The following is a 19,007-nucleotide window of genomic DNA, read 5'->3' on the forward strand; positions in this document are numbered from 1 at the left end:
CAGTTGCCGGCAACGCCCTGTAGATTAATTTGGAAATCACTGAGTCAACCGTGAAGGATCAATTTAGATCCTCCCTCAACACCAGTAGGTGCATAACTCATATTCCAGCTCTATTCCCTGGCCAGCGCTGACTCCACCTGCTTGACTGATGACTCCTTTGCCTTAAGTCACACAGCATAAAAGATGTCAGCCCAGCAGGAAGCAGCAGTGCTGGGTGGGGAATAGAGCTGGAGAGACAGAGGCTTCAGATCTACATCATCATTTACATACAAATTTAAGTGCTGATTTCAGATATAATGGAGTAACAGACTGGCCATGTAAAGGTATTGCTGAACTTGTCTTTGAAAGAGCTACATGTATATATAGATAGTTCAGGTGGTGAAATGCAGCTGACAGATTCCTTTTAAGGAGCTGCCCATTTCATTTTAGCCATAAAAAGTAGTTTTCACTGTTTTCTTTCTGTTAGGGCAAGTTCACGGTAAGTTTTTTCAGTGTTCTTTTCTGCAGGAAAACCTGATCTCTTGGCAGGAAAGAGGCTGAAGAAAAAAAAAGTATTCTTGCGTTTTTGCTGCGGTTTTGGCATGCTCGATTTGTCTTCTTGTGCATGCTGATAAAGAGTAGTGTTGGAAAAAAGTCCTATTCAATAAAATCAGATTTTGGCACAAAAAATGCAACAAAACCGGATACCTGCGGTTTTGGTGTGTTTTCTCACCACCCACTCATTTCAATGGGTGAAAAACGCTGAAAGAAGTGACATGCTCCATTGTGAAAAAAATATTTAAGGCACCAAATCCTGATGACAAAAAATAAACAATGTTGTGAGCATGAGATTTCTGAAATCTCAAACTTTGCAGGTACTGTAAGGCTATGTGCACACGTAGCGGTTTTTACAGCGGAAACTCAGCGTTTCTGCAGCTGCGGGTCCGCAGCAGTTTACATTGCGTTTACATTTACATGTAAACCCTATGGGAACCGCAATCCGCTGTGCACATGCTGCGGGAAAAACCACGCAGAAACACAGCGGTTTACATTCCGCAGCATGTCACTTCTTTAGTGCAGAATTGCTGCGATTCTGCACACATAGGAATGCATTGATCCGCTTACTTCCTGCATGGGGCTGTGCCCACGATGCGGGAAGTAAGCGGATCATGTGCGGATGATACCCGGGGTGGAGGAGAGGAGACTCTCCTCCAGGCCCTGGGAACCATATTTGTGTAAAAAAAAAAAAAGAATTAAAATAAAAAATAATGATATACTCACCTCTCAGCGCTGCACGCGGCCGTCCGGTCGCAGGGTTGCTGTGCGAGCAGGGCCTGCGATGACGTCGCGGTCACATGACCGTGACCTCACAAAGGTCCTTCTCGCACAGCATCTTTGGAACCGGACCGCCGCATGCAGCGCCGAGGAGATCGGGACGTCAGAGGGTGAGTATAACCATTTTTTATTATTTTTAACATTACTATTGATGCTGCATATTGCTGCATATGCAGCATCAATAGTATAGGAGTAAACCCGCAGCGGAAACCGCAAAACAAACCGCGATAAATCTGCAGGGATAACCGCAGCGGTTTTGCCCTGCAGATTTATCAAATCCGCTGCGGGAGTACCTGCAGAGGACCCGACCTACGTGTGCACATAGCCTAAAACACAGCTGAAAATTTGTGTTTTACTTTTTAGGAGATGGAATAAACAGCAAAACAAAAAGAAAGAAAAAATGTTAAAAAAAAAAAACAGAAAAACCCATAATAGCAATTTTGACGACCATAGCTTTATTGTTGCTCTCTAGACAGTTGTAGAACGGCTTGTTTTTTGCAGGATGAGTTGCAGTTTACACCAGTGAGTGGATTCAACTTTTGAATCAATTTCTAAACCTGCCCGCTCTGGAAATGATTTGGTTTACAGGGCTGCAGCAATCACATCATGTCCACAACTGCTGTCTCCAATCACTTCGCTCAGCAAACTGCAACTCGGAGCCCAGAATGGTTCACAAACAGCAGTAGGGAGTAGTGGAGTGGCAGTTCAGGAACAGGGAATAATGTCTAATATGACAATTTGTTTTTAAACTAGCAATGACAGCCCCTTTAACTCTAGCACCCTCGATTGATAATGGGATGACTCAGCTTCTTCTGTCCCAACCTATACAGAAAAGCTGAAGATTCAACTACAGAAAACAGGAAGTTTCTGACTGCACCAGTGACCGCTGTGAAGACGGATTTTTACATGTGAATAGTCACATAAAAAGAACCATCAAAACTTGAGTAAAACAAAAAAAAAATGTAAATAAAAACCTGCTTGCTATGCGTAATATACAATTTTCTGAACATATATTCTTTCTAAATTAGAGAAGCACATACCTGAAACACCACTCTTGATTTCTCTAATAAATATGTCCTCATATGTGCACCAATAATCCGATACCTCTTATCAAATCCAATCTCTATGTATTTTCCAAAGCGACTACTGTTGTCATTCCTTGTGGTCTTTGCATTACCAATTGCCTGTAAAGAAAAACACAAATAGTTTTGAAGTTAAATAAAGGATATTCGGCTTCAGGAGAATGATGGGTGGTTTATCTAAGAGCAAGGTTTTGTTTTTTTTCCAAAATATGCTGACAACTGGAACTATAATGGACATCAATAGAAATCTCAAAATAAAGAATGCGACATCAGATTTCTTAGTATATTGACTACAGGGATAAGCCATCATTGTAGAAGGAATATACTGCTGGAACTTCCATGTATTGTTAACACATTTTACCTCTACTAATTCTCGTCTGTGCTGACTTGAGCAGTAATAACGACAAAGAATGTATAAATTCCACAGATCTAGGTTTAATTACTAATTGGTTTATCCATGTGATCCTCTTCGCCCATGTAAAATGATCTTAAAATTCTCAAAACCCAATGATGGAGAACAAACCTGACTTACACATAAAAGGTGATGTCAATAGGATAATGAAATTAACGGGGTTATTCCCACAATCACATTTCTTTTTTTTTATAAAGCACAGTAAATGCTTACTTAGTCTTAAAGGGGTATGCCCATCTCCAAGATCCTATCCTAATATGTAGTAGGTATAATAATAATAAGAATAGCAAATATCTCCAGTTTGAAATGCTAATTGGAGGTATTTGGTAACATTATACACCTACTACATTTTGGGATAGGATCTTGGAGATGGTAATACCCCTTTAAAGAAGCACTCCTCCCATCATAGCTTGTATTCTCTTAATATTTTACAATCAAACTTCTGTGAAATCAAACTGTCCACTTAGGAGGCAACACTGTTTGACAATCAATTTCACATGCTGTTGTGCAAATGGAATAGACCACAGATGGAAATTATTGGCAATTATCAAGACACACTCAATAAAGGAGTGGTTCTGCAGGTGGGGACCACAGACCACATCTCAGTACCAATGCTTTCTGGCTGTTTTGGTCACTTTTGAATGTTGGTTGTGCTTTCACACTCGTGGTAGCATGAGACGGACTCTACAACCCACACAAGTAGCTGAGGTAGTGCAACTTATCCAGGATGGCACATCAATGCGAGCTGTGGCAAGAAGGCTTGCGGTGTTTGTCAGCGTAGTGTCCAGAGGCTGGAGGAGCTACCAGGAGACAGGCCAGTACACCAGGAGACGTGGAGGGGGCCGTAGGAGGGCAACAACCCAGCAGCAGGACCGCTACCTCAGCCTTTGTGCAAGGAGGAACAGGAGGACCACTGCCAGAGCCCTGCAAAATGACCTCCAGCAGGCCACAAACGTGAATGTGTCTGCACAAACGGTTAGAAACCGACTCCATGAGGATGGTCTGAGTGCCCGACATACATAGATGGGGGTTGTGCTCACAGCCCAACACCATGCAGGATGCTTGGCATTCGCCACGGAACACCAGGATTGTCAGATTCGCCACTGGAGCCCTGCGCTCTTCACAGATGAAAGCAGGTTCACATTGAGCACGTGACAGACGTGACAGAGTCTGGAGACGCCATGGAGAGCGTTGTGCTGCCTGTAACATCCTTTCGAATGAACGGTTTGGCAGTGGTCAGTAATGGTGTGGGGTGGAATTTCTTTGGAGGGCCGCACAGCCCTACATGTGCTTGCCAGAGGTAGCCTGACTGCCAATAGGTACCGAGATGAGATCCTCAGACCCCTTGTGACACTATATGCTGGTGGGATTGGCCCTGGGTTCCTCCTAATGCAGGACAATGCCAGACCTCATGTGGCTGGAGTGTGTCAGCAGTTCCTGCAAGATGAAGGCATTGAAGCTATGGACTGGCCCACACGTTCCCCAGACCTGAATCCAACTGAACACATCTGGGACATCATGTCTCGCATCATCCACCAACATCATGTTGCACCACAGACTGTCCAGGAGTTGGCGGATGCTTTAGTCCAGGTCTGGGAGGAGATCCCTCAGGAGACCATCCACTGCCTCATCAGGAGCATGCCCAGGCGTTGTAGGGAGGTCATACAGGCACGTGGAGGCCACACACACTACTGAGCATCATTTCCTTGTCTTAAGGCATTTCCACTGAAGTTGGATCAGCCTGTAACTTCATTTTCCACTTTGATTTTGAGCATCATTTCAACTCCAGACCTCCGTGGGATATTAGTTGTGATTTACGTTGACCATTTTTAGGTTTTATTGTTCTCAACACATTCCACTATGTAATGAATAAAGATTTACAACTGGAATATTTCATTCAGTGATATCTAGGATGTGGGATTTTAGTGTTCCCTTTATTTTTTTTGAGCAGTGTATATAGCACTGTGTACTTACAATTGCTCATTTTGCCCTTCTACCCACCTGATTCTGTAGTTTCCCATTGGTCTATGACATCACGTGAATAAACAATGACCAGCTGAACCCTTCAAAGCTCTATTTAGAAACAGGAGGTCAATATTCTCTGCAAAAGTCATGAGGCACTGCAAAAGTCTATAGCAGTGGGAAAAGCGGAACAGCTGACACAGGAGATGAAGTGGGGGAGTGATAAATGAAGGGACAAAACACTTTGTTTTACTACATACAGCAGAGAAAAGAGAATAAACTCTAGAAAGGCAAAACGTGCAATTTCAACTACGATACACAATGCTATATATAGGGTTAATCTGCCTGTAAATGGTGTTAAAATCATGTTAAACCCCCCTTACTGGAGACGAGGCTACAGGGAGAAAAATAACATATATCCTCCCTGCAACCACTTGCTTCCAGTCAGAGGTGGTGAAGGGAGTGGATACAGTAACTGCAAACTACAATGTTCTATTGGATGTAATCACTCCCCGACACTTTGATTGACAGTCTACACCAAGCATGCGTATGCAGAGGACACTGTCAATCAACGTACCAAGGAGTGATTTCACAAATAATGGCGAAAACACACATTTGGCACTGCTACATCATTATATTGTTGCAGGAATATGGCGCGAAACAATTAATGTAGATAAGGAATGTGATAAATAATTGTCAAGACTTAAATATAAGATGTACAGTATTGTGAAGATAGAGGAGTATGATGGTAGTCAGCACCCTCCTGCCTACAGGCATGAGACCGGATTAGGACTTCTCTTCCCACATATTTCTTGGCTAGCATGTAAAAAAACTGAAGAAAATACATTATTCTCCATGGCAATTTAGTACAAGAGAAGGTAGTGTCCTTGCGCTTGTACCCAGCTGCCATGTGATTCGGTATTTTTAGGTTGATGGCTTTGTACACAGTCCTCTTCTGCACCCAGGAGGAGGATATAAATATTTTATTGTCTGCGGGAACCTGGGAAAAGATGCATGAGTGTTCACATGAATGAAAAGAGCATTTCCAGGCCCTTTTATTGACCAGGTTAATGGTCTGATGCATCACTTACAACAAGCAACAAGGTGGAGAAGGGTCAAAAGAATGAACCATTTAGGAAAACTGGGACTGCCGCACAGGGTGAAGCATGGGACATCTATGATCGAAATCAGAGTGCCTCCACGGCACCTACATACAATGTTAGCCCTGTGCCTTATTACATTCATGTAACAAAAGTAGTGATGTGCATCGCGGCTTCTACATCCAATACAAACCAATCTATCCCGCGTCTACTATATGTTCCATCTGTAGGCCTGGTTTCCCGACACCAGGATTAGGAAATGAAGGTTAATCAGACCTGTCATGAAAACTATGAACTTGATCCATTCTGCAATTTTCCAGGAATAATGTAACACAAACGTGGGCCAGGCTCTGACCAAGTACTCAGTGCCCAAACGTGGCCAGCAACAAACAGCTGTATAAAAAGCAAATAATGGCACTGTGCGGAAATAATATAATGCCGTTTAAAGAGGATCGATCACCAGGTCAAAATTGGCCTGTTTGTACTCTTATTTTATTCCCATTGCTCCCTGGATTACTCCATTTTTTAAAATCTGCCATACAGTTCCAGAGACATTTTTACTTAGTGCTGCTTTTTATAGTCTTCACTAAAAGGGCGTAGGCTCATGGGATTCTCTGGGGGTGTCTTTAGGCTGAATCCTTTCTCTGTGTTAGCTATCCCTCCGCAGCCATGTCCCAACTCTTGCCTCCACTAAGCAACCCGTCCTACCAGCCGGGAGCCCGCAACATCTCCTGCCTCCACCAGCAGCGACCCTGCCTTCTGAGACCCCACTCCACCACTGCTAACCCGTAGGTTAGCTACTGCAAAAGCGGATTATAACACACACCATTTTATAAAAAAAAAAAAAATTCCTATTTTCCTCCCCAAAATTTGGGGTGCATCTTATAATACACAAAATATGGTAATTCATCCTGACCAGTGGCAAACAATTTTCATTATTGAGCTGTCGCTTTCATCTTTCCCCTCTTCCAAGAGCCATTCATTCATTTTTTTCATAGACACGGGAATACACTTTGTTTTTGCAGAACGAGTTGCAATTTTCAATAACTATATTCACTTTACTAAACAATATACAGAAAAATGTGAAAATTCCAAGTTCGGTGAAATGGTGAAAAAAAACTTACCGTACATACTCGAATATAAGCTGAGATTTTCAGCCCATTTTTGGGGGCTGAAAGTCCCCCTCTCGGCTTATACTCGAGTCATACCCAGGGGTCGGCAGGGGAGGGGGAGTGGGGGCTGTCTAATTATACTCACCTATTCCTGGCGCGGTCCCTGCAGGTCCCTGGCGCTGTGGCTTCTTCCTGTACTGAGCGGTCACATGGTACCGCTCATTACAGTAATGAATATGCGGCTCCACCCCTATGGGAGGTGGAGCCGCATATTCATTACTGTAATGAGCGGTACCATGTGACCGCTCAGTACAGGAAGAAGCAGCAGCGCCGGGGAAGCAGGGACTGCACCGCACTAGGAGCAGGTGGGTATAACGTGGAGGGAAGCGCAGCGCTGCGCAATATTCACCTGCTCCCTGTTCCGGCGCCGCTCCGTCTTCAGCGTCTTCTGCGGTGACGCTCAGGTCAGAGGGCGCGGTGACGTGGTTAGTGCACGCCCTCTGCCTGAACGTCAGTGCAGAAGACGCTGAAGATGGAGCGGCACCGGAACGAAGTCAGGTGAATATTGAAAGTGCCGGGGGCCTGAGCGATGGAGTGGTGAGTATGTGATTTTTTTTTTTTTATCGCAGCAACAGCAAATGGGGCAAGTGTCTGTATGGAGCATCTTATGGGGCAATAACATTTGTGCAGCACTATATGGGGCAACTGTCTGCATAACGTTTGTGCAGCACTATATGGGGCAAGTGTCTGTATGGAGCATCTTATGGGGCCATAATCAACGTTTGTGGAGCATAACGGTATATGGGGCAAGTGTCTGTATGGAGCATCTTATGGGGCCATAATCAACGTTTGTGGAGCATTACGGTATATGAGGCAAGTGTCTGTATGGAGCATCTTATGGGGCCATAATCAACGTTTGTGGAGCATAATGGTATATGGGGCAAGTGCCTGTATGGAGCATCTTATGGGGCCATAATCAACGTTTGTGGAGCATAATGGTATATGAGGCAAGTGTCTGTATGGAGCATCTTATGGGGCCATAATCAACGTTTGTGGAGCATAACGGTATATGGGGCAAGTGTCTGTATGGAGCATCTTATGGGGCCATAATCAACGTTTGTGGAGCATTACGGTATATGAGGCAAGTGTCTGTATGGAGCATCTTATGGGGCCATAATCAACGTTTGTGGAGCATAATGGTATATGGGGCAAGTGCCTGTATGGAGCATCTTATGGGGCCATAATCAACGTTTGTGGAGCATTACGGTATATTGGGCAAGTGTCTGTATGGAGCATCTTATGGGGCCATAATCAACGTTTGTGGAGCATAATGGTATATGGGGCAAGTGCCTGTATGGAGCATCTTATGGGGCCATAATCAACGTTTGTGGAGCATTACGGTATATGGGGCAAGTGTCTGTATGGAGCATCTTATGGGGCCATAATCAACGTTTGTGGAGCATAATGGTATATGGGGCAAGTGTCTGTATGGAGCATCTTATGGGGCCATAATCAACGTTTGTGGAGCATTACGGTATATGGGGCAAGTGTCTGTATGGAGCATCTTATGGGGCCATAATCAACATTTGTGCAGAATTATATTGGGCAAATGTGTCTATGGAGCATCTTATGGGGCCATTATTAACCTTTATGCAGGATTATATGGGGCATATTTTAACATGGAGCATCTTATGGGGCCATCATAAACTGTATGGAGCGTTATATGGGGCTCTTGATTCAACATGGATATTAAAAACACTTAACCTACTGATGTCTCAATTAATTTTACTTTTATTGGTATCTATTTTTACTTTTGACATTTACCGGTAGCTGCTGCATTTCCCACCCTAGGCTTATACTCGAGTCATTAAGTTTTCCCAGTTTTTTGTGGCAAAATTAGGGGGGGGGGGGGTCGGCTTATACTCAGGTTGGCTTATATTCGAGTATATACGGTAATTCCACTAATGTTATATTTTTTGTGCTATTATTACAGTGTTCATTCTGCAATAAAGACGACCCGCCAACGTGATTTTACTGCTCAGTATGATTACAGCGATATCGAAACTTGTGTCATTTTTATTGGTTTTATTTTTTTGCTTTATTTAAGTGGTGAAACCCATTCAGTGTCCTACTGAGCCTTCAGGGGTCACAAACATTATAAAAACTTTTCTGTTACAGAGGAACTTACTTTGTGGGCTCTCTGCACCACTAGTATTTTTAGTACTTTACACCTTTTTATGTAAATGTAATGCTGTTCATTTTGGTTTGCTGACGTTTTCATTTATATCAATTTGTGGTACATAAAACGTACATTTATTACTTTCTACTGGAATTTTTTAGGGAGGTGCAGCGATTGAAAAAAAGGCAATTCTCGAGTTTGAATCTTTTCTCTTTATCACATTTACTATACAGGCTAATTCATCTTATATTTTGATAGACTGAACCTTTAAGAACAGGGCGATGCACAATAAAGTTTTTTTTATTTCTTTATTTTTACCAGGCAAAAAAGGGATAATTCGAATTTGAATTTTTTTTTTAGATTTTTAAAACTCTTAAATTTATACTTTATTTTACAGTCCCTAAATGGACTTAAATCTGTGTTTGATCACAACATAAGGAAGTATAAAACATGAAAAACCAGAATGAAAAAACACCAAAAACCTTGAACTGTGCAAGTTAGAGAGGATCATATCCTATGTCCACTTGTTCTGCACAGCACAAAGCGCCATGTATTCGGGCTGTGATTGACATCTCCGATCAGTCTTTCACCCCTTGAGAAACTGGTCATAAGACAGTGTTTACCAGCTGCAGTCCATCTCAAGAGCGCAGCAGAAGAATGATCTACACACAAGAATGAATGGAACTATTTTCTCTGGGCCGGGCCAATGAATGATTATTAAATGTAAAGAAGAAAAAACAAACTTCTAGTGAAACAGCTATATACAACCACTATAACCAGTCTGGTTGCAAAAACAATTACAGCATTATCAAGATGTCTGGATTTCAAAAGGATTTCTACCCAAAACCTTGAACAGTGGCCAGAGTTTGGTAATTACACATTTGTATATACAGAAATATGGCTATTTTTCTATTTGCTGTGGTGGTCCTTGATGAAAACAAGTGTAATCAGCAAATAACCAAGTGATAATTTACCATTGACTTTAAAAGGCAAAACAGACAACCAACATTCACTGCCCTCCCAATGTCACTTTGGTACAACCAGTTATAAATTAAGCAATATTAGGCTACTTTCACACTTCCATTTTTTTGAATCCGTCACAATGCGTCGGCACGACGTAATGACGGATGCGTCAAAAATAGTGAAAAACGGATGCAACGCATCCAGTATTTCGACGGATCCGCTAGACGGTTCCGTCGAAAAACTGGATCCGTTGCATCCGTTTTGTCCGTTTTTACCATCCGTTTTTTTGACGGATCCGTTTTCCATGCCTAGAAATGTGAGTCTCCCAAATGTGATTGGCTACTGGAAAATAGGGAAACCAATATATTGACTGGCTGGCTGTCTTCAGGCTGGCAGGAGTCTTGCTGGCACATTTGGGGGTGACGCCCCAGGCCAGGTTTATATAGATTTTGGGCCTGTCTGGCCAATTGGCTACAAATTCCTGATTCTGAGCATGCTCAGTGTAAAAAAACGGATTCCATACGACGTGTCACGACGGATCCTGCGTCCATAGGCTTCCATTCTAGTCAACGACGTACGCCGCAGGATCCGTCACGACACGTTTTTGCTGACGCAGACAAAAAACGTTACATTGAACTTTTTTCCAGACGACGGTCCGCCAAAACACGACGGATCTGTCGCACGACGGATGCGACGTGTGGCCATCCGTCGCCAATACAAATCTATGGGAAAAAAACGGATCCTGTGGGCACATTTGCAGGATCCGTTTTTTTCCCAAAACGACACATTGCAACGGATCTGAAAAGACAGAAGTGTGAAAGAGGCCTAAGTCAACAGCTCATAAATAACGAAACAGCTAACTATTCCACAACTCAAAAAAGACTTGTGAACCAGTTATGTCTATCATTGTGTAGCATCTGCTCTTTTTTTTTTTTTTTTTTACAAAAGTCTGTAAATGTCTGGAAAGGGAGGAGAGCAATTGCTGGGGTTTGGGAGGGGAATATTGCCCACTCGTCAGATGTAGAATTCTAGTTGCTCAATAGTCCTTTTCTTTTTTTTTTTTTTTGCAGGACTGCAGGCAACTGGTCCATCACCCGAACTCTTCTCCTGCAAAGTCATGCTGATGTGATGGATGCAATATTGTGTTGGTGAACACAATGAATGAATGAATGAATGAATGAATGAATGAATGAATGAATACAATGTCTTCCCAAAATAGATGTTGTCTGGATGGGAACATACATTGTTCTAAAACTTCTACATAATGCTCAGCATTAATACTGCATTTCAAGATGTGTAAGCTGCCCATGCCATAGGGACTCATGCAACCCCACAACATCAGATACATGGGCTTTTGTACTGAGTGCAAAAGATTGACTTCACCAGGAGAAGATCAAAGCTTTGCAATGGCCCAGCCATAGCTCAGTCCTGAATCCAATCGAAAATCTTTGGGGACCTGAAGGCACGCTACACAGGAGAAGCCTGTTGCATAGTTTGGTCGCAGAAGAAACTTGTGAGAGTAGATTATATGGGGTAATTCAACTTTTATCTTCACAGAACATGAGGTACATGCATCAGCTTCTTAACACAGGATAACAGGAAGTCTGAAGGACCTTTTACCAGAGAGAAAATGAAACCAAAGTACAACAAGTATATGCATTACATTCAACTAAGCATATAACAGTAACAACATTGCCATCTACTGTCAGAAAAGTGTAAACTCCTCTTGCACACAAATAATTCTGTAACTGTTGCATATCTGCCAACAAAGCCCTTACAATCGGACAGATTTGGAGCTACTGTAAGGAACAGTGGGCAAAGATGGCCAATTCTAAATGTACCATGCTAATAGACACCTACCCACTGAATGCTGTCATAAATTCAAAGGGTACTTCAACAAGGTATTCGTTTAAGGATGTATATATATGCAACTACAGTATTTTAGTTCATTATTTTTCTTTTTCCATCAGAAAATATTTTAATTTAAGTAGTCCACATTATGGGTGACACTAAAAAGGTGAAGAGTTCTGCAATGATTCTTGGTATGATTTTTATTTGCGAGACAAAAACCTAATATTTTAACAGGGGTGTGCAGACTTTTTATATCCACGGTATATGTCAAATATTACATTTTGAGCAGAAGGTCTCAACTGAAAATGCCTCTATGCAGTTCTGTCAGTTGGGAATAATTTTATCTCCTAGATGTCATCACTACCCTGAGCTCTCCTGTGCTGGTCTCTGCCGTGAAATGTGCAGATACATCAATCCTTGGGATCATTGTTACGGAGGCTATGGAAGGCAGACCGTGTAACATCTTTATTGAAACCAATTGGCAAGAAATAATCTTAGACGCACATACATGCATTTAGGAAAACTAAAAAAAATCCTCAATTAGACTAATGCCATCCAAACCAGCTGCACAGAGTCTACAGAACATAGAGGAAAGAAGGGTCCGGCCAGTTGGATTTCCAACGTCTGATCCTTTTGTTCTTTGGGACTCAGGGAAGTCTGACAGCAGTTCACGCTTACTGAACCCAGGATTGCTCGGCCGTATGGGAGAATTGGAGGCTTGGCGACAGCTGCTGGCCAAACCAACATTTAAAGAAGAATTTGGCACTCCAATATTCAATGCTGAAATTATATATTTATTGCACATGGAAAACACAAGGAGGATCCACTAAAATGTTGACGTTTCAGCCTACAAATGGCCTTCCTCAGAACAGATGGTGAATAGCAATGGCTGTGAGGCGGTGAAGCCTTTAATGAAGAAAAGACAGACCATGGCTGCTGGACAAAGCACAACAACATTTAGCCGGCAGCTGCCAAATGTGTATAGGGGTCTCTGGCCCATCACCAACAATGATGCTCTTCATCATATCAACCCAGAAATGTCCTGGGAAAGTAAGATCACCAAACAGGAACTGACCTATTTTGGACATGTGAGGTGGACCAACTCACTAGAAAGGGAGATGCTACACTGAATGGTCAATGGTGAAAGGAAACCGGGAAGACCAAAGGCCCTTGACTGGATACCATCAAATATGACACAGGAATGAACAACAAGCAGTTGAAAGAAAGCGATGAAATCAGGGCAGTGTGACGAGAACTGGCCACTGAGTATCCAAGGGTCAAGAATGACTGAACGGAGAGAATCAGACATTTATGGGGAATAAATAGAAAACGGCAGACATATATTTTCCATATGCTCCTACCTGCATCAAGGACAGTATAGACAAACTAAATTTTAATTAAACTTCTCAAACAATTCATGTTTTAATTGCATACAATAACTAGTGCCCAGTCACCCACAACCAGAGGAGGTCAGGACTGCAGTTATTCTTCAACAGAGGAAATTAATGCAATTTCTCATTAACATGTAGCAGTGTGTAGCGAGGTTTCGGCAGTGAGGACAGTGCTGGGTGACAGCTCGTATCTAGCTCTGCTCAGCAAGACCTCAAAACGCTTATTAATGATTAATGGAACACACTGCATACACCCCACGGAAATCAGCAGTTCTCGGATCACTCAGCCCTAATGCACGGAGAACAACTCTTACCCATCTCCCTCACATACATCCAGGTAACATGGTGATATAATATTGCAGTGCTCACCCCATCATGGGTTTATCGGACAATTTCTGAGTGGCCAGACATAGAAGTCACCTACCTCCATGATTGGATTAGAAGCCAGCACCTTTTCTTCCACATTTGCTTCACTTGCGGACCCACTGACTGTGGCAAAATACCTCATTGCGTATTTAGCGGACACCGTCTTTCCAGCTCCAGATTCCCCACTGACAATGATGGACTGATTTCTCTCATCCCTGTGAGACACAATCAAACATCTTGACATTGTGCTGCAGAAATGATCAGGTCTGTAGGCCTCATTCAGTAAGAAATGAATGGTAAAAGCAGAAGCAAACAGCAAAGTACGACAGTATATACATACAATTTACACCGGGCTGCTGATAACAGAGGACAAAAGCTCAGGCTCTCAGCTGGTCTGGTTGGGCATAGGTACAACAGCTTGCAGTTTATTTTATATATAGCTTTAGATCTTCATTCATCTATCACAACCCAACTAGGTGAGCAAAATATTAATATAATAGTGATAGAAAAGGAGACTTGTATGGGGTTATGTCCCAGAGGGGGTAAAACAGTCATAGGAAAATAACTATTTGATTTTGAAATTATGCAGTTTGGGGTTCTACCTCTTCTTCACATACTTGCGCTAATACTTGAAGAAGGAATTGGACACGTTATCAAGATCCAGTAAAGATTGAAAGGGTTTGTCCGGTCTAAAACTCCAAGTCTACAGTCACACTATGCGACTGCAGATGTACGAGTCTTCACATCGCGCAAACTCTGGGAGGATTTTCTGGAGCCAGCTCCAGGAGCGGGCGGTGATGTGACCGCAAGTATGTGATAGGTGTACTCCCAGCCACATTCCAACTAGACTATTGCTGGCCTCGCTCAACACACTTACATTGAGTGAGGCTGCGCACATCTAGTTGGATTGTGGCCAGGAGTACGCATATCACATACCTCCGGTCACGTTTCACTGTTACCGGTGCCAACACTGGAGAATCCTCACGGTGTTGATGTATAGAGTGACTGAAGACTTGTAGTTTCAGTCCAGACCAACCCTTTAAGAAAAAAATCATAATTTGAGGAATTGTAAAATCTGTTATGCACGTGGCTGGGCACACAATATTCAAAACATTTGGGGCAAACCTTATTTGTATAGCTAACCATGCCCAAATGAAACCTTTTTTTTTTTTTTTAATAGTGGCGAGAGCAGTGAGAAAAAAAAAAAATCACAAAAAGTAGCATATTTTTCAGCAAAAACAATCCGCCAAAAAACTTGAAACTTTTTAAAACAGCAAAAATAAGAAAAAAAGACAAAAAACCAGATGAATGAGAACAGTGCCAGGTATCCTGTATGGTCTCACACAACTAGGGGCATGAGGTTTTCGGAGAATACGGCAATTACTCGATGATTCTAGTTATCATAGATGGTCCGGTCACATGTCCATGAGATGCGGAGCATGTGCACATTACAATACCCGGCACGGCCGCCGGTTCTGACTGCCTCATATAAGCCTGTGGTACCACGATCCGAGCACAGGCCGTGCTTCACAGATGTGGCCATGAGCCTTCAGATTACACATAGAATGTCAGTGTGAGGTGTGCCTTTAGTGACACAGGGATATAATCTGTCACCACTGTTATGTTTTAGCATCTAAATGGTTAAATCCTCCAGATTTTCATTACTCAGAGGGCGAGACATTAACACTTTCCTGCCTGTCTCACTGGTCTAGAACATCATCATCCGTAGAGCAGTGCTATCAAAGCTGATCCCCTGATGATTCATTACCGGAGCTGGCAGTAACAGCAGGGCTGTGGCGGAACAACATGGCATGCAGCCCAAGGGTGCAGCTAGACAGCTATTCCCCCCCACATCATACACATATGCTGTCAGGACCTAGTCAATCTCTAGAGATCCTTTAGGTCATCCTTTTATACAAAAATTACAACAAAGGGTCAAATCTATGTGATCCTACAATGGAGAGGTTGAGGGGCTGGAGAGCACAAACCTTCCATGAATAAGAGACCCCAGGTCTGAACCTCAGTTGTGTGCCGAATACAGCGCCGTCAGAGAATACCCTTGATGTGATGCGATCAGGTAATAGTTGTGTCATGGGCATGGAAAGCCATGGAAATTTGTCTTGTATTAATTTCTGGAGATGCTTCATGTATCTAAGCAACTAATCCATTAAATATATCATATATGCAATGCTGAGCAAGCTCAGCATGCAATCACCCAGACATCATCCATTGCTTCCTCATCAACATTATACAGTCCTATTTCTACAAGAATCAGGAGAGAGCAGAAAGCATAGAATTTCTGCCGGCAAGCTCCACCAGCACCCCGTATTTCAAGATGGAGGATGGTACCCAAATCCATAGGTTTATTTACTAAGAGCCTGGTACCTTTGTCCCCCCCCAGAGTTCCTGATAATTTGATGATGAAGCAATAGTGTCTCAGAAATAGCGTGATTCAAACTTTTCTGTGATTAAGAACAGAGATGAGGAGAAGAAAAACACTTTACAGATAATTTTTTTAGGATGGCAGGGTATGGGGTCCCCCAATCAGTCTAGAGAGACCCAGAATCTGATGTCACCATAAATCTATTGTTACCCAATGCTAATGCACAGAATAACATGATTTAGGCATAACAATGTGTATAAAACGCGCAAAAAACAGTATAAAAAAAAAAAAAAAAAGGAGAACAAAAAAATAAACAATAATAAAATATTAAACTTTTAAATGTCACTGAAACAAACCTGGCCATTTGCTTATATGCTTCTTCTGCCACTGCAAAAATATGAGGATCCATGTCACCCATATTCTGCCCACTGTACGCATTGATGATATCGGCTCCATAGATGGGCAATTGTTCATAAGGATTTATGGCAACAAGGACAATGCCTGAGGAAAAAAACACCGAAATGTGAAAAATACACCATTATGGACAAGACGTGTAAATGACCTCATCAATCATGCGACTGTGCAATGAATGACAAAGATACATGAAAATGGAGACACATAAGTAGTTCTGCCCTTTAAGTCACAACCACAAATATTGTAAAAAATATACAGAAAAAAGTACACTAAAATGTGAAAATATAGATATAGAGTTATTATATAGCTTACAGGGTTATGTCACCAGAACAGGAACCCTTGAAGTGCCAGAACCGAGAGATAGTCTGACAAGCCAGGCATACACGTGCTTACCATCCAATGTGTGTGAGGTTCTGAACCTCTCCAAACAACAAATGTTGGGGGAATAGGATCAGACATGCTGTATTTCAATATACCCAATCGTTTTATTCTTGAAAGATCAGCTGCCACCAGATGTGTGTGACAGAGGTTTATTCTGCTCTCCCTACTGAAAACAATAGCTGTCGTCGGAAAACTCTAAATGTAAAGTGTATGGCCAGCGTCTGACTCTGATGGACCCAACATGGTTTAGACCAGAGGTGTCAAACTGCATTCCTCGAGGGCCGCCAACAGGTCATGTTTTCAGGATTTCCTTAGCATTCCACAAGGTGCTGGAATCATTCTGTGCAGGTGATTAAATTATCACCTGTGCAATACAAGGAAATCCTGAAAACATGACCTGTTGGCGGCCCTCGAGGAATGCAGTTTGACACCTCTGGTTTAGACCATCAAGTATCTAAATTATTAGCCACAGGTCCAGACAAAATAACAGTAATATCTGCTTATTATCTGACCCATATAGGAACTTTGCTGGTTCTGTGGAGGATCTATAACCAGTGACTTCATAAAGAGGTGACCAAGGCTTGTAAGAGCACAGCTACTCTTAGTCATCTCATCCACACATGATTTTACAGCCATGGAAAGACACCTACAGAAGATAAGAGGGCACATATTATGGTCTGTAGAGAATGGGCTCACCCACGACTTACAATAAATATCAGAACATAAAGATGAAACAAGAACTTTATCATGAAGGAAAAATGGTGCTGCGTGCACTCACCGCAATATGTGTAAATGAGTTTGGAGTCTATAAAGCGGACTTTGAGGTTGTGCAGGACGGCTGGTTCATGGAGATAACTCAGGGCAGTGAGGTCATTCTCCCCAACAAGGATATCAGGATTTCTCAATGGTGGCAGCTCCTTTGATTTAACATCTAGACGATATTCTAGATTCTATGAAACAAAATTATAAACATAATAAAAGACTCTGAAAGGAGGACAGAGACCAGTAGGCAGCAACGCAAGAAAGCATTGAGGGTGCAATCAATCCTTTTACTGTCTGCCTAACCAGAATAATCACATCACCCCACGATAATGGGTACTACCTACACTTCCACCAAAGGCTAGCCAAAGGACATAGGAAAGAGTAGGCTAGTTATAAGGTGAGCATTAGAGATGGGGGAACAACTGGATGTTCAGGTCCGGTGGGTTCAGCCGAACAATTACAAAAAGTTAGGGTACCAGAACAGTACCCGGGCCCAGACCCCATTCACTTGAATGGGGGGGCCGCTTAACTCTTCCATACTCTACCAGGCCTCCTGTGCTCTCCAAGAGTCGCTGCCAGACATCTCCGGTGGCTTGTCTCCGAGGGAACAAAAGGTTCTGCAGTCTGGAATCGGACATCCTGGAAGCTTCTCTCGCCCCATCATCATTTATGTAGGGAGAGTCGGGAGCTCCCATTCACATTAGACACTTCCCTTGGACAAAACTAACATGTTATCAAAATGCCACGAGTATCGATTGGGTGGAACGGTACTGGTCTAGGATGAAAGTATAACCTATTTATATTTTCCATGGGGCCCAGTTTCATTTAAGAAGGGTTACCAAGTAGTGGACAACCCCTTTAAAACAACCATCCTCCATAATCTGAACCTCCCATCTCTAGCTGTACCAGTTCTATGTAATGCGCTACCCCAGATAACCACATTCCCTAGACTAAATATTGTCCATTCATCCATTTACTTGATACAGGAAAGATATAGATCTTTGTACCGTGTTAGCCTGCAGATAGAAAAATATTTAGAATTGAGAGTCCTCAGTGGTTGATACCATCTTTTCAGTTAGCCATTAAAAGGTAACAAATTGCAAGCTTTCGAGACTACTCAGGTCCCTTCATCAGGCGTAGACTAATACAAATTCTGAAGAATCACATATTTATGCACAAAACAGCACAACACTTATCTATGAACTGTTCCAATATTTATGGACATAACTGTTTATCACTCTCCCATAATGGTAGTTTTGATTCATGTCACCTGTCTTATCTATGACATTATTTCTGTGCTGTGTTGTGTATAAATATGTGATTCTTCAGATTTTG

General features: G+C 42.4%; 1 protein-coding gene across 1 annotated transcript in view; it reads right to left on the reverse strand.

Annotated features, from left to right (window-relative positions):
• The window catches only part of MYO5A (myosin VA), a 254,256-nt gene that overhangs the window by 117,029 nt on the left and 118,220 nt on the right, over positions 1 to 19,007 (reverse strand). Inside the window, exons 3-6 of the mRNA XM_077263766.1 lie at positions 17,689 to 17,860; positions 16,472 to 16,616; positions 13,791 to 13,947; positions 2,355 to 2,498 (exon numbers count right to left, since the gene is read on the reverse strand). Coding sequence (XP_077119881.1) covers positions 2,355 to 2,498; positions 13,791 to 13,947; positions 16,472 to 16,616; positions 17,689 to 17,860 — 618 coding nt within the window. The remainder of the gene's footprint in view (positions 1 to 2,354; positions 2,499 to 13,790; positions 13,948 to 16,471; positions 16,617 to 17,688; positions 17,861 to 19,007) is intronic.

The sequence above is a fragment of the Ranitomeya variabilis genome, chromosome 5, assembly GCF_051348905.1.
Source record: "Ranitomeya variabilis isolate aRanVar5 chromosome 5, aRanVar5.hap1, whole genome shotgun sequence".
Classification (NCBI taxonomy): Eukaryota; Metazoa; Chordata; class Amphibia; order Anura; family Dendrobatidae; genus Ranitomeya; species Ranitomeya variabilis.